Below are 16960 nucleotides of genomic sequence, written 5' to 3' on the forward strand. Positions count from 1 at the left end.
ATCAGGAAACTACAGCCCAGACAGTATGGTTCAGTGATTGAGCATCAACCTATGAACCAAGAGGTTGAGGGTTCGATGCCCAGTCAAGGCACATGCCCAGATTATGGACTCCATCCCCAGTGGGGGATGTGCAAGAGGCAGCTAATCAATGCTTCTCTCTCCCTTCTCCTCTCTGAAACCAATAAAAATATATTTTAAAAAGAAACTATAATCATTTTCATTGGTATATTTCAGTCATTTTATATTTTAAAACAACTTTACCTACCCGCTGATAGCCAGAGTAGTCCCGGGGAGCACTGAACTGAGACTGTGTGTAACCACTGTTTGGAGTGTTAGAGAATGAAGGGCGGTAACCATCATATCCTCCTAAAATTTAGGACAAGAGAATAATTTCCTTATCTTCACAAGGAATGTTTACTTTTTTACTACCTACTGACCAAGGGAAGAACTAAAAAATTATAAACCATGATAGTTATTCAAATTAATTTCTAATCTCCTGACCCAATTTGTTTACATATAAGCATTAATTAGAAAATGAAATTTTCTCCCATCCATGCACATACACACACAAAAAGGCAAAAAAAAAAAAAATCACTAAGGTCTGATAATATATACAAAGCAATTATCCCTTATAGGACAATAGTTGGCATGGATCCAACACTTATAAAAAACTCAAAGTCAATTTAAATGACTATCAAAATATGTAAAAGTTTTTAAATTATATAGGAGACTAATGCAGAGAGATACATATCTTTCCCCAAAACATGACTATTTCTATATATTTTACAAATCAGAAAAGGGCATGAATTTGGTGTTAATTTTTACCTCTGAATCCATTTGCAGGGCCCCTGTATCCATTCATCAAGCCTCTAGCACCACGAGAGCCTCCACGAGACACACCACGACTATTGTAATAGGGCTGACTGCTACGAGGAAATCCAGTGTTCTGCTGGGGAGGCTGCTGGTGGTTACCAGTCACTTGATGAGGCTGGTCCTGGGAACCATGGTAAGTGCCAACCACTATAATAAAAGAGAGGGAAAAAACATGTATATACACACACACACTATACACAGCTCATTACAATTTGTTCTCCCACATGCTTTCTGGCTTACGAAGAATCTTATACAGTCTCCTCAAAATTTAATTCTGGCTTTACACAAATTTTCATATTAATAGGGAAAACTACTCATCAATAGTCCCTGCCTTGCTCCTACAAGAGAATGCAAATCTACAACAATTCCGTATCTCTGAAAGCACACAATTGTATGAGAACACACAATTCTATCCTTCCAAATTATTTGAAAAGCTGTATTAAACATCTTCTGAGAGGCAATGCCTATTAGCACAAGAGACCAAAAATAATTAAAAAGATCTCACATACAGAAACAGTAAAATTATCATTTTATACCATTACTTATTTTCATTATAAGGTTCCTTAGTAGTTGAAGCTTTCTTATTCTTTTAAATCTCCCTCAAATTTAGTGAAAACATACCAAAAAATGTTTCCATAACTAAGCTACAATATTCAGTCAATTACAAAGATAAACCAGCAGAGGCCTTCAACTTGTACCCCCCTTAATTCTTGATTCATTTCAAGCACTTTTGAGTGCAGCCAATTTTGAAGACAGTTAAATGATACACTGGCATGCAGCCTACTAGAATGTAAGGAAGGTCTTAGAAGGCCCACTACTCTGCACCCGTCCTCCTCAGTGGGGGATCTAGAAACCTTCAAATGTTAAATACCAAGGCACATCTCTGCTATTATGCCAAGGTTTGTAATTTTCATAATTCATGGGGTGGGGGGAGGAAAAAAACGGGGTGCTAATTATACCTTTGGGAGGTGAGGAAAGTAGAGACCACAGGAAGGCCTGCCTATACCCCAGGAACAAAACCAGCAGCCTCCAGCCAGCCCAGATCTCCCATGCTTGGGCAGAAAGAAAAGGTGGCGTGACTCTCGAAAATCTTTACCTGACATATTTTTATACTCAAGAAACCCCAAGAACATTTTAGTTCTTAGAATGCTATTTTTCAATTAAAGGGCTAGAAAATGTCTAGGAAGGAAGGGATCATGACTCCTTTTTCAACTATGTAATGGAACAAATACACTCTTATTTACAATGTGATCTTTAGATTAATTACCTTTTACTGCATTCCCAAAATTTAAAATTACAAGCAAATATCACCAGTACAAGTAACATTTTTCTATCTAAAAAGATTCATTTGTACGTGGGTAGAAAGTAGGTAAAAGAACCGAATTTTGGACTCACTTTTTATCACTAAGAATTAATGTTGGTCAAATCTCACTGTAAGAAACTCAGAGCAAAACAATTAAAGAGTGATCTTTATTTAAAAATACCAGAATTCCTTTTCTCCTTTAATTCAAATTAAACAAAACTTCTGGAATGATGGGACACACTGATTTGTTCAACAACTATCCAAGTGCCATCAACATGCCAAGCATGTCCTAGACATCAGGGATGTATCAGTTACTAACGTACAATCTTTGCCCAGATGGACATTTTAATAATGGGAGATAAGTGAATAAAATACACATACAAGTGAAAACATCTATATAGTATCAGGTAATAAGTGATGAAGACTAAACCATAGCAGGATAAATGAGTGACCAAAGTGAATGTGATATATTTAGACAGGGCAATGAAGGGAGGTCTCTGTAAGGTGCTATCTGAGCAAAAACCTAAAAAAAAGGCAATAAACAAAGCCATGCAAACATTAGTAGAAGCAAGTTTCAGGCAATAAGGAGGAGTGTAAAGGCCATGAGAGAGCAGAGAACCTGCTGTGCTTATGGCTGCTATGGAAGGAAATAGGATATACACAGGATCAAGGTGGGGACCAGATCATAAAGGACCTTATACACCAAAGACTTTGGATTGCTTTTCTAAATAGGAAGTCACTGAAAGGTTTTGAACAAGAGCAAGACATCTGATGTACATTTTAAAATCATCACTCGGGGCTACTGTGTGGAGAACAGACTGGGCTAGAGGTTTAAGTTTAAATAACAAAATATATGGGCTGATTTTGCTTTTTTATTGAAAACTAGAGGCCCGGTGCATGAAATTTGTGCAGGGGGGATGTGTCCCTCAGCCCAAGCCTGCACCCTCTCCAATCTGGGACCCCTCGAGGGATGTCCGACTGCCCGTTTAGGCCCGATCCTATGCGATCGTGCCTAAACAGGCAGTCGGACATCCCTCTCACAACCCAGGACTACTGGATCCTAACCACTTGCCTGCCTGCCTTCTTGATTGCCCCTAACCACTTCTGCCTGCCAGCCTGATCACCCCCTAACCACTCCCCTGCCAACCTGATTGATGCCTAACTGCTCACCTGCCAGCCCGATTGCCCCTAACTGCCCTCCCCTGCAGCCCCGGTCACCCCCAACTTCCCTCCTCTGCCGGCCTGGTCACCCCTATAACTGCCATCTTGTGTGTTGGAGTGATAAGTCAATTTGCATATTACTCTTTTATTAAATAGGATGTTTGTGAATGTATGCAGTTAATCTTTATAAATAATGTCTTTTAAAATAACAACAAAAGGTTGTCTATCTAGCTCAAGTGCTTCCGTCAATTAGTGAACTCAAGTAGAATATAAGAGCAAGATAGTTTGAAATCAACTGGCACAAGGGGTAAAATTAACAAATATGTAGTAATTACTTTTAATTTCATCACACCATTTGAAAAAAATGGGCAAAATAGCAAGCATGTCAGCACAATGTCAAAAGGTCCTAAATTTACCTGCTCCAAACTAACTTATGAATACTAGTACATGGCAATGAAATAATTAAAGGAGCCTGAGAGCAAGAAGCTGAGCACACACAGCATAACTGACAAATTTCTATCAGATTAAAGCCGAAACCGGTTTGGCTCAGTGGATAGAGCGTCGGCCTGCGGACTCAAGGGTCCCAGATTTGATTCCGGTCAAGGGCATGTACCTTGGTTGCAGGCACATCCCCAGTAAGTGGTGTGCAAGAGGCAGCTGATTGATGTTTCTCTCTCATTGATGTTTCTAACTTTCTACCCCTCTCTCTTCCTCTCTGTAAAAAATCAATAAAATATATTAAAAAAAAAAATTCTATCAGATTATAACTGACTTAACCTCCCTACTGATTAGTAAGTGCTGAGTACTATAGGGCTATGTAAGAATTTATTACTGAAAAATCTACCATGTTGATCCAGGTCTAATAAGAAAAGTTCATAGTTACTTAAATCAGTCTGATAAATTCAAAGTAATAACAACTCCTATGGTTTTTGCAGGGTTTGCCATAGTTTGTTGTGGGATCCCAATTAAATTCCTAGGAATTAAATAACCAAAGACCTAAAAAGGTATTTCATGTGTTACAAATTTAACAAATCTAAAATATCTTTATCTACTTTATTACTGACAGGTATGATAACAGGCCAAATTACAAACATACTTTCCAACAAGGACTTTTCTTTCAACCAATCAACCAAATGCAGCCACCACCAACTCCTTACTGCTTCCTGACTTTGTATAACTGAGTGCTGAGTATCATGCCAGCAGGCTTTAATAAATTAGCAATTAAAAGCCAAATTAATCATAATTTGAATAACAAGTTTAATTCCACTAAAGTCATATAATAAAAAGGATACTATGAAAGCTCGCCTACCAAAGGAAAATGGGTATAAGACTGCACGTTATTCATATATAGCAAATACATACTCAATTTAATCGGGATCAAAAATGCAAAATTGGTAAGATCTAATGCTACAACAAAAATTCCTGGATGCAGCCACTCTACAGTCTAAACTGTCCTACACTGTCAACAACTGCATTGGAAAGCAAGCAGCCAAGGAGTGACCCTGGGTTTCCTACCTGTTTGAAGCTGTTCTTGCTGAAGCTCTGTTTGCTCTACTTGGTGAGGCTGACTGGAAAAGCTCTGGTTATAACTGGCCTGGTACTGATTCTGCTGTTTTAAAGTTTCTGGTTCATTAACAGGAGGAACTGGGGCATTCATATTGAACACCTGTAAGTAAATAAATGATTAGTTCATCCAGTTATGTTAATAATTTCCTCACTTTTAACATGGCAGACTCCAATGCTGGTTTTACCTCAAATGTAAAAAAGTCTCAAACATCACACACACACACACACACACACACACACACACACACACACACACACCCTTCAACTAATGCACTTCAAAGTGGAAAAAAATATGCCATACAGCACTTAAAACACAGCATTATGAGTGTGCATTTTAAAAATCTAAAGACATATAATCAATAGCCTTGGAAATGCTATTATAAATGACAAATCCGTATAAAAGGCATAAACCCCTGATACAATATCAGTTACACAATTTTTAATTCTATAAACTTGAGATGTGAGTTGAATATTTACTTGTTATTTTATTTTTATGATATTTTGAATCACAAGTTAATATTTTAAGTATTTAACACTATGAATTTTCCTATGAGCACTGATTTAACTCTTTCCCACTGATTATTTTCCATTATCATTATTTTCTACAAACTGCAATTTAGAGATGTTTACTGAAGAACCAGGGTGAAGTACCATACTGCCTGAAATTTACTTTGATATACTTCAGTAAACAATTAAGCAAATATAGCAAAATGTAAACAACTGTTAAATCTAGGTGACAATGTTTATATATGGCTGTTATTTTGGTCTTCTTTTCTGCATGTTTAAAATTTTGTTAATCAAATCAAAAGGGTGCAACTGTAAAACAAGAAGATATGATCACATAACTCCTAAGACTCAAATCTACCTCTGGAAGCAGGAAAATCAGAGTTTAGGTTCAATTAAATATACCCTACAGTTAGGGTAGATGCAGACTCAAGCACAAAGTTAAATGAAGACTTTTTGTTGAAACTCTAGCATGATAATAGTACACACTAGGTACTCAATGTTGGTTGAATTAATTTGCCTACCGTTTGCATGGATTGGAATGGAGCTGCATTTACATTGATTCCACTGCTATGTAAAGGTTTGCTTGTCCCAGCCTGGAACACTTGTGGCTGAGAGGCAGCAGGAAGGGATGAGGATGCTGAAGTCTGGTCTGCATTTAAAGAGATTGTTGCCTAAACACAAAGTGAATAGATGCACTTTAGTGATAAACTACACTTAGCCAAGGCTACTGCCCATATGTGTATTAACAAACTTAACTATTTCATGAAATAAAAATACTGTAGGTACATGCATTAGGTCCAAAATGAAGAGTCACTATATTAACAGTAATTTACCTCAGCCCAATTCATGAATAAGCACCTCATCAAGTTTATATGACCTGGGAACAGAACTTGCCTGAATCTGATCAATTGGTTCCTTTTGTGGTCGTTGCTCTGTAGCATGAGAAGGCTGGTACAAGGGTTGAGATGCTGTATACCCTTCACTTGTGGATGAAACCAAAGGAACCTACACGGAAATAAAGTAATCAAAGCTTCTTTCTGTTGTAAGCCAACTCTAATACATGCAAAGCTAAAAAAAATAAATGTACCTGTTAGGTAAACTATAAAACCTAACAACTACAAAAAATACATATATTATTGAAGCTCAAAGTTAAACACTAGTTCAGTTATAAGGTCCCCACAAATGCTTCTAAAATGGTAATATCTGCACTGAATTTTAGAATTATGTCTAAAAGCTACTTCTTTCATTATAAAAAACTATTATTAAAAAAAAAAATTAGAAAAAAATTTTAAACATCACCAAGAAAAATAAATGTAGACATAGAAATAAAGCTACACATGCCAGATTTGGACACCCATCAAATTCATACCTGACTTTCATAAGCTAACTAAGAAAGTGACTGAAGAACTGGCTAAAAACAAACCCGCAAAAATATTTATATCACTCTTACCTGTGAAGTTTCTGGTTGTACGGGAACTTGATTAGGTTGAGCAAGTCTAGATTCAGAATGAACTGAAAAATTGACCAAAAAAATATCGTTATACAAAATTAAATTTTTTCAAAGATGTCTAAATACCTTTTACTTTGTAGCAAAAGGCAAAATTCTATAGCCGAATTCTAAACAGTTAGCAATCATGAAGATACTTTGAATTTTAGCTTTCAAGTGAGTATTGTGTTTACTGGTAATCATTATTAATCAACTCTCACAATGGCTTTCATTCTGTTTTACAAAGGTAAAGATGTTAGTGATAAAGTATTAACAGAGGTAGAGAGCAGCCCTAGCCGAGGTTTGGCTCAGTGGATAGAGCGTCGGCCTGTGGACTGAAGGGTCCGGGGTTCGATTCCGATCAAGGGCACATGCCCGGGTTGTGGGCTCCATCCCCGGTAGGGGGCGTGCAGGAGGCAGCCAATCAGTGTTTCTCTCATCAGTGATGTTTCTATCTACCTCCCCCTTCCTCTCTGAAATTAATAAAAATATATTTGAAAAAAAGAGTTAGAGAGCAGAACAGGTAAGAATCAGTGCCAGTGTTATCTATGAAAAAGCCTTCTAAAGCAGTAACTATAAAATAGCATTACTCTTAAGTCCTTAGATAATATTCAGTATTATTTTAACATTAACAAGTTTCAGTATAATCTCAAATGTTTCCACACAAAAAATAAAAAAAGTATACTTTTAAAATGTCTATATTCAATTCAGTGTACATATTATTGCCAACTCCCATCATCTTTCCATTCCCCTCCTAAACAAGACCAAAAATAAAAAACACAGGATCTTGCCCTGGCTGGATGGGTATTATCCCGTGCACTGAGAGGTCACCCAGTTTGTTTACCAGTCAGGCCGCATGCCTGGGTTTTGGGCTCAATCCCCGGTAAGGGGCGTGCAAGAGGCAGCCTATTGATGTTTCTTCCTCCCTCCCTCTCTTAAAAAAAAAAAAAATCAATGAAGCATATTCAAATACATTAATTAAATAAAAAATACAGGATCTTTGGTTAGTCACTTAAGATTGCCTGTTCCATGGACAATCTAATGCAGCAGTAAGGTCCGAATGGTTGGCGACCGCTGATCTAATGGACTCAGCATTTCCTTACCTGAGTTACATGCATGCTTTAGCACAACTTAACAGCTTAGAAAACTATTTTCTTCCTCCAGTGGAGCTCAGAAAATGAACGCCAATAACTGATTCCTTTCTAGCAGGCCAACCGCCTAACCTTGATCTTTTTTCTAACTCTTGGTAGAGATGTGACCAAGATGAGCTCCCTTTGCTTGGGAAAAATCCCAACTACCTTACCAGAGTAACTGTCACTAAACATGCTTTTACTCAGCAATGCTTTTTATGTAACATTTAAAATTATACATTAAATGTGTTACTTTGCATAGTTTCACTTTTGTGCCCTTAATGCTGAAATTTTCTGGGAAGAAAACAAGGCTAAAAATCACTAATGATCCATCCACTTAACCCAATAAATGTACCAACTCTACTTAGTGCTGCTATTTAAATAATGGTGTAAGATTAGTGTGAGTCTGAAACTTCAACTGTCTTTTTATATCTTCACCTTTCCTCTTAAGCATTCTCTTACCCACTTGTCTGTTAAATCTCATTTTTAGGTAATAAAATGTTCAGAAAGTCTCCAAAAAATGCAAACATTCTTCAGAAAAAAACATCTCTATTATTTTTTATTCCTAGACTCATCTTGACATTTAAAAAGCCCAAGCAAAATTTCATTTACATAAATTAGAGAAACAGGAAAAACTGGTCTATAGTTTGTAAGTCAGGAAGTAATTACCATGGGGCTGGGGGGAGAGGGTAGCCAGTGAGTGAAAGGTGACAAAAATAGGCTTCTGGGTACTGATAATGTTCCATTTTTGAGTGCTGGTGTGTTCAGTTTGTGAAAACTCGTCAAAATGTACATTTGCATGTACTTTTCTATTTTTATATACCAATAAAAATTTAAAAAAAAAAAAAAAACAGCCCGCATGGCTCAGTGGTTGAGCATCAACCTATGAACCAGGTCAGTTGAACCAGGTCACCATTCGATTCTTGGTCAGGGGGCACGTGCCAGAGTTGTATGCTCGATCCCCAGTAGGGGATGTGCAGGAGGCAGCTGATCAGGGATTCTCATCAATGATGTTTCTCTCTTTCTCTCCCCAACCCCTTACGTCTCTGAAATCAATAAAAAATATATATATTAAAACATAAAAATTATAGAACTACAGTTATCATTGCATTATAGGAAACAATGTTTATCATCAAATTAAAAGGTAGTTCTAAAAGTTAAGCAAGCATTAAAAGGAAAAAAATAATTTTACAAACTTTACAAAACCTGAAAGCATTGGCCCTATATTTATCACATAAAAATGTATCATTACTAACCTGGAGGACAAACCAGCTGGGGCATGTCCATATTTTGTGTTGGATTCATAGGCTGTGCAGATACAATGGCAGGATCAAGTGTCTGGTTTTCAAAATCCAGCATTGAATCCTACAAGGTAGAATACAATGGAAGTAAGTCAAATAATGTAAGCACTTAGACATTCGGTTAGTGTTTCATTAAATTGCACATACCTGTATGAAATTGTAAGGCCCCTGCATTTGTGCCATAAGGTCCTGTACTCGCTGTCTTCTCACAAGGGGATCTGCCTGAGCCACGGGTGTCAAAGAGTGAGGCTCTGGTACTGAAGGAGACGCAGCCTGAGGTTGCTGCTGGAGTGAATTTACCACCTAAAGTGGGAGAAGGGGAGAGGAGTGGATTGGTAGAATGAAAGCACTCCATTCATTACCATCATGACAGATCCCCAAACTACATATGCTATCTGTACTGTAAACAGAATAGATTTTAATGCAGTTATTCAAACTGATCACAATTTATGTCAAATTTAACATTCTGATCAATGTTAGAATTCTAAAGTGCTGTCATTCCACAGGATTACCATGTAGCATTTCACAATTACTTTATAGATAGCTTTCAAAGAAAGACTACCAGTTATTTACTTCCTATAAGAATATATTTTGCTTAAACTGCTAAACCTTCTATATTAACTAAATCTATATATCTGTATTAAATACACTAGAGGCCCCATGCACGAAATTCGGGAAAGAGGAGGCCTTCCTTCCCCTGGCTGCCAGCACCAGCTTCCCTCTGGCAGCCGGGACCTGGGCTTCTCTCTGGCCCCGGCTTCCTCCGGAATGACGTCCGGTCTAACTAGCATATTACACTTTTATTATTATAGATATCTATCTCAGTATCCAATGTGTAATCTGCACTCAAGAAATGTTAGCTATTATTATCATCAAGCTTTGAGTTCCCACCGTTCTATCCTCTCAACCAATACTATAGGCCAAGATCCATCACTTCCTTTAAACTGCTACAAAAGCCAAACCTCACTCTCCCTCTGTGTCCTTTTCCTAGCTCTAATAATTTCTCCTGGTTATCATTTTTAACCCTTTGCACTCGCTTGCTTTTTTTCGATTCCTTTATTCTACTCGGGATTTAATTTTTTAAATACCCCAGATTTTACAAAGCGTGGCAGTAGAATAAGAAACTGGAGTTTCTTTTCATACAAACGTATTTATTTGGATTTTTTTATATTTCAAATTATCGATACATTCAATACAATTCGACATACAAGCTGCTACCGATACTAACCGTGTCGAGTCACACTCGACATCCGAGTGCAAAAGGTTAATAATTCCCTGCTCTGCTGGAAAAAAAATCACTAAACTTTATTAATCAAATTTATATTCTGCCCTGGCCAGGTGGCTTGTGTACCAAAGGGTTACAGGTTTGATTCCCCGTCAGGGAACTTATGAGAAGCAACTGATTAACGTTTCTCTCTCACATCAATGTTTCTCTCTTTATCTTTTTCTTTCTCTCTCTCCCTCTCTTAAAAAACAAAATCAATTAATGTATCCTCAGGTGAGGATTACAAATGTTTTTATATTCTTCTGTTTGACTTTTTAAGCCTGGGCAAGTCATAGCTATTAACCCTGGACAAGTCATAACCTTCCTTTATAAGGAATATTGAGATCATAGAGCCTGGTAACCAAACAGTGTTAAGGTGAAGGAGAGGAGGAGTCTAATAATGACATTCCAATATATCCCCTGTGAGTAGGATTTTTCTAAAGGTTACCTCTGTGGGAACCCAGGTTTTTATAGAGCAGCCTAATAACAAATCCTATACTTTAATACATTAACCTTAACTTATACATGGTTTTAATTTTTTGAAACTGGATAGCATCAGTGATTTATTAAACTTCCACAGGGATAAACAAATCACCTATTAAACTGAACAGTCTTGTGTAAAGAGTTTATTACAATAAATGTACTAAGACTAACAAACTTAATTTGCTCTTAGGAGACATAAAAATTACAAATTAAAGACAAAAGAAATCAATCTTGTAACAGAACTCTTACCTCGACTGTTTCAACTGCCCAATCATCTACCTGCTCCTTTTCACCACTGCTGAACTGTGTTTCGGCCATAAATTGTCTATTTACATACTGCAAAGCAAAGTAAATGTTTGAGACCTCTGTTTGAAAGGCAGAAAGGGAAAACCAGCATTAAATAAAAATCATACCTCTGTGGATTCAACTTCACTTGGTTCAGTGTATTCCTCTGCTGGCTCAGGTTCTAAGAAGATACAAAAGAGTATAAAGAATCTTTAACTGTTTACCATCACATAATCTGAATTTATTTATAAACTTATAGTTAGCAATAAGTTTCTATACTTTATCATTCTTACAATAATATATTTAGAAAGAATTTTCTTTACTATTTATTCCAGAATAAATTATTTCAGTTTCAATAAATTACTTCAGTCTCAGTTTCAATTCTGGGTCAGATATAATGCCAACTAAGAGATACTATGTTAAAACTTCCCTCTATTCTTAGAATTCATGTTATAAAGCAGCATACGGACTATGGTGGTGGCAAAGGAAAGTAAAACCAGGACTGTAAACTAAGTCTCATTCCACCTCAGTACTCACCAGCTTCAGCTACCTGGTCTTCAACAGCGGGTGCCGAGGCTGCCTCTTCTTCCTCACACAGCCCGTTCTGGTGGTTGTGGGTGCTATCAAAGTAGTTTGACTGGAAAACACGCTCGACAATTTCCTTTAGAGCTTTATCTAATATTAAAATATTATAATGTTAGACTATTTGAGGTTGCCTGACTTGAAGATTCAACATTCTACAAAATATTGTAAGAAAAAAAACCTCATCAACTGTTACTAAAATATATAAAAACATTAAGTTCCATCAATAACAGAAATTTATTATAGGATAGGGAACAAAAGCTCCTATTTGCATTAAACTTTGTGGGTTTTATGAGTTAGTTTTTAAAGAGCTGATAATTGTCATTTATTCATTCAATATAGCATCTAATTAATTTTAGTCAACGTGCTAGGCACTGGGGCTAGAAAAGGATATGTAAAAGATACCATATCTGCCCTCCCTAATTTTACAGTCCAATAGAGAAGAGTTATCAAATACTCACAAAAACAGTCAAATTACATCTGTGAAAAGTACTACACAGAAGTCCAATGGACTGGACCTACTCAGAGAGACCACGAGAGGCTTTGCTGGTATAGATGTTGCAAGAGCTGAGATCTGGAAGATGAGTTGTAGAGAAGTGTTTCAAGGCAGAAGCAACAGCATTTACAAAGCCCTATACAAAGAAGAAGCATGCCAAATACAAAAAAAATAAAATAAATGCAAGTATGCACTGTGGCTGAAGCACAGGGAGTAAGAAAAAGCATAAGAAAATTTGAGTCTGGAAAGACTGGTAAGGGCCCTATGATGCAAGGTCTTGAAATAGATGTATATAAAATGTGATTAAAATAAAGCCAGTAAAAGATTTTAATGAGGGATAGTTAGAACACTGCATTAGGTAAGAGAAAGGCAGAAAAGTAGAAGAGAAAGAAGACAGATTCAAGATATTTAAAAGGCTAAAGTGTCAGAATTTGGTACACTAGGATATAAGGAGGACAGGACAGCAGGCAAAGGTGTGTGTCAACAATTAAAAATCTCAATTTCTTGGCCTTGTATAGCAAATGTAGAGTAAGGCTATTCCTTCATAGGTCACACTCTATAGAAATAAAGCTTCAGGGACCATATTATCTCAAATTTTATAATAAAATTAATCCTATTAACAATAAAATTACTAACTACATGAACACTTCATGTTTTCCATTCTCTACATTTCAAAGATTCATGACTCAGAACTATTTATTAAAAAAAAAAAAAAAAAAAACATGAAAACTGAATGCATATAAAAACACTAATGCCCTGGCTGGGCAGTTCGGTTGGTTGGAGTATCATCCTGTACACCAAAAGGTTGTAGGTTCAATTCCTGGTCAGGGCACATACATAGGCTGCAGGTTCAACCCTGGCTCACACTAATTTTTTTCCCCCCTCTCTCCCTTGCTCTCTCTCTAAAAAAAAAAAAAAACTCAATCAAAAAGCATATCCTCAAAAAAAAACAGCCCTAGCTGGTTTGGCTCAGTGGATAGAGCATCAATCCAATGACTGAAGGGTCCCGGGTTCGATTCCAGTCAAGGGCATGTACCTCGGTTGCAGGCTTAATCCCCCGTCATGGTCAGGGCAAGTTCGGGAGGCAACCATTGTGTCTCTCTCTCTGTCTCTCCCACTCCTTTCCCACTCTCTCTAAAAGAATCAATGGAAAAAAATAAATAAAGTAATCAAGGGAAAAATATCCTCGGGTGAAGATTAACCAAAAAAATAATTTAAAAGAAAAAACACCCTAATATTGAATACATTAGTAGCTTTATTTTAGCTATAAAGATGTGACATTCTTAAGATGCAGGAGCAAGACTAGGCAGAAAATAACACCAAAACTATCTACAAGGTTAGATGCTTAACCCTTTTCATTCCTCAATAATGTTCATGAAAATTTGATCAACCTTTACCTAAAACTACTTTTTTAAACTAACAAGCTTATGCACATATTATCAATCAGTTTCCAAACTTCAAGGGGTAAATTCAGTACATACTTATAGCAGAAATTAAAAAAAGCCAAAAATATGTTTTAGAAAGAAATACAGATAACACAAGTTAACCAAAAAAATTTTTTCTTACATGTAAACATACCAAAGAATCCTTGATTCCTCCTATATGATTTTACACATTTCCTATACACATCAAATTGTATCATACTGTTTTGCCAATTAAAACTTACAATCCAATTTAATTTCTTTTCAATCCAATAGCTAAAAACAAGGTATAAACACGGATAGTTTTACCTTGATATGTTCAAATATCTATTTGGCTAAATCAACTTCATAAACAGTCAACATAAGGATCTATACCCTGATTTACTAAGTAGTTAAAAACCTAAATTTCCTAATTGACTTGTGAAACTTAAATGTCCTTTAAAAAAAAATCAAAATGTAATTGCATATTTCAGGTTAAGGAGCTCACATATAGAAAAGTGGACTAGATGTCAATACCTTTTTTAAAACGAAAAAAAAAATGAATGTCCCCAAATCAGCAAAAGTCTAAGAAAAATTAAAGATAAACTAAGACAATGACCATATGAGGTGCAGTAAATGTTTTTCACAAAATTTCAGCTACAAGGAAAAACTAGTCCCCAACTAATAACCAAAAACTGGAAAGTCAATTTGGTGTTAATCTGTCCACCTCAAGCAGAGTAAGTTATAAACAAAACCATATTAAGTTAGGGCTCCCATCTTTATAGATTTTTGGTTGGTTGTTGGTGTTTTGACTTACAGGCACACACATACACAAATACACAAAATGAAAAAAGTAAACAGTGGATATCCTATATAATAAAAGCCTAATATGCTAAGTGTCTGGTCAGCCGTTCAACCAACCAAAGTGTAATATGCTAATGATATGCTAAGGTCACTCAACTGCTCGCTATGACATGCACTGAACACCAGGGGGCAGACAGTTGACCAGTCTACCAGTCGCTATGACATGCACTGACCACCAAGGGGCAGACACTCTGATAGGTATGTTAGCTTGCTGCTGGGGTCCAGCCGATCGGGACTGAGCAAGATGGGCCGGACATGCCCTGGAGCCCTCCCGTGGTCCCTCCCCGGCTGGCCAACCTCCCGCATCCCTCCCTGGCCCTGACTGTGCACCAGCAGGGTCCCTCGGCCTGGTCTGTGCCCTCTTGCAATCCAGGACCCCTCAGGGGATGTCAGAGAGCCGGTTTCAGCCCAATCTAGGAGGCCAGGCCAACAGACCCCACTGGTGCACGAATTCATGCACTGGGCCTCTCTAGTTATTTATATCGTTCTAAAATTTCTTCAATTAATACTACTCTTAAGTAGGAAACTAATTTTAAAAGATTCTTAGTTATAAAATCCCTAGAGGCCCACTGCATGAAATTTGTGCAAGGGGCTCGACCCTCACAGCCCTGGCTTTGTCCGGAAGGTCTTCAGCTGTCCGGTCTAATTAGCATATTAAGCTTTTATTATTATAGAAGATAAAGTGTCAGTGATACTCACAGGTTGTTCCACACACAGATTTTTCTTTGCCTTCCAGCAAGTCCCACAGGTGAATGGAGGCATGTTCATATTGCTCATTCAACCTTGTAATAATAAATAGCTAATTAATTACCTTTCAATTGTCAATTTAAAGTAACATTTAGAAGCTTCTATCAAATGCCGCTATACCTCAAGCTCATGTCCCGTTCAGGGTCTGCTAACTTGTAGAATTCATCCAACAATGACAATTCCTCTTCAGACAGTATTGGCACGCCATTCAAACCCTGTTTCAAGTCAGTTCTTACTTCTTCATCTCCCAATTTGTCCAAAACATACTGCAGCTCAAGTACAGTTTTTAAACGTTTTTGTTCAGCTTCTTCTCTCATAAGCTGCTCCCGTCGCGCTGTTTTCTTTATTGTTTTCTGAATCTGCATAGGAATATAAACAGAAGACATCAAAATAAGTTTTAAAGACCCTTTTAGTTCAATCAATTTCAGGTCCAATGTAAATAATACCTATTTCACTCAATGAGTTAAATGTGACCCCATCTTACAAAGAGAGTTTAATACATGAACTACTTTAAGCAGTTGTTAGAAATTCAGAACACATCTTTTATATTACTGAAGGTGTTATACTACTGAAATGTTACCAATAAAATTATATATTTGGAATTTGCTTCATAATAACCCAGCAAACAGGGAGAGGGAAGTAGGTGTGAGTATACCGTATCAAATGATTGCCCATGAAATGGTAAGTGTAGAAGATAGATATGGGTACATGGGTTTCATGATATTCTTTAGTTTTGAAATTTCCCACAATAAAAAGAATTATTAAAGTTTTTAATTAAGGCCCTGAGTCAATGAAAAGAGAACCCTAACCACCACAACAAAACATCTTAACTATATATATCTTGTCTATGGAAAAATGGTCCAAAGTTCTAAGTACCTATTACTGATTCGTAAATAAACTCACCACTGTTACCTCAACCCAAACAATCCCCTGCTAGTAAAGGCATTCCAACACTTGAAAATAGTAACTAAAACTGACTTGTTTTTATGAGTAATCAAATACTAGCAGAGAGAAAGAAAATGGCAGAAAAAGACTGATAAAAGCTAAATATGAATGTATTTTTTCCACTGTTTTCTCTCCACTACACTTTTTCTTTCCTGGCGAGGATGAAGGGAGAGCATCAATCAAACTCAAATACTAGTATTTCTCTTTTCTCATGTAGAGCATCAGTGTGGGATCAAAGAAAAAGCGTCCTTCCCCTTTCTTGAGACTCACTAGGATAACTTGAAACAGAGAAAACCAAAATAAGGACACAGAAAACATATAATAAAGGGAGAAATAGGGGAGACCTGGAAGGAATAATGAAGGTTGCAGTAAGTCCAATTTATAATGGTAGCAGAGAGGATAGTAGATTAAATGGTATCTTAGCAATATTGGCAAAAAATAGTACATATGAATGGTAAGATAAGATCTCTTAAGCTAGGGTGAACAAGATAGCTTTCAAAGAGAAAAAATACCATCTACTCTGAAGATGGATGAGCTTTCAATCGTTTTGGGGAGTATTTTACAATA

General features: G+C 36.8%; 1 protein-coding gene across 2 annotated transcripts in view; it reads right to left on the bottom strand.

The window, feature by feature from the left end:
• CAPRIN1 (cell cycle associated protein 1) overlaps window positions 1-16960 on the bottom strand; it is a 38418-nt gene that overhangs the window by 3399 nt on the left and 18059 nt on the right. Inside the window, exons 5-17 of one of the 2 annotated variants that reach the window (XM_008146821.3) lie at window positions 15569-15807; window positions 15401-15483; window positions 11897-12034; window positions 11488-11540; window positions 11324-11410; window positions 9475-9630; window positions 9283-9391; window positions 6861-6922; window positions 6305-6415; window positions 5932-6081; window positions 4853-5003; window positions 826-1020; window positions 266-366 (exon numbers count right to left, since the gene is read on the bottom strand). In XM_008146821.3, coding sequence (XP_008145043.1) covers window positions 266-366; window positions 826-1020; window positions 4853-5003; window positions 5932-6081; window positions 6305-6415; window positions 6861-6922; window positions 9283-9391; window positions 9475-9630; window positions 11324-11410; window positions 11488-11540; window positions 11897-12034; window positions 15401-15483; window positions 15569-15807 — 1635 coding nt within the window. The remainder of the gene's footprint in view (window positions 1-265; window positions 367-825; window positions 1021-4852; window positions 5004-5931; window positions 6082-6304; window positions 6416-6860; window positions 6923-9282; window positions 9392-9474; window positions 9631-11323; window positions 11411-11487; window positions 11541-11896; window positions 12035-15400; window positions 15484-15568; window positions 15808-16960) is intronic. The other variant, XM_028153683.2, reaches the window with a different exon arrangement.

This window comes from Eptesicus fuscus, chromosome 13 (genome assembly GCF_027574615.1).
Source record: "Eptesicus fuscus isolate TK198812 chromosome 13, DD_ASM_mEF_20220401, whole genome shotgun sequence".
NCBI classification, from domain to species: Eukaryota; Metazoa; Chordata; class Mammalia; order Chiroptera; family Vespertilionidae; genus Eptesicus; species Eptesicus fuscus.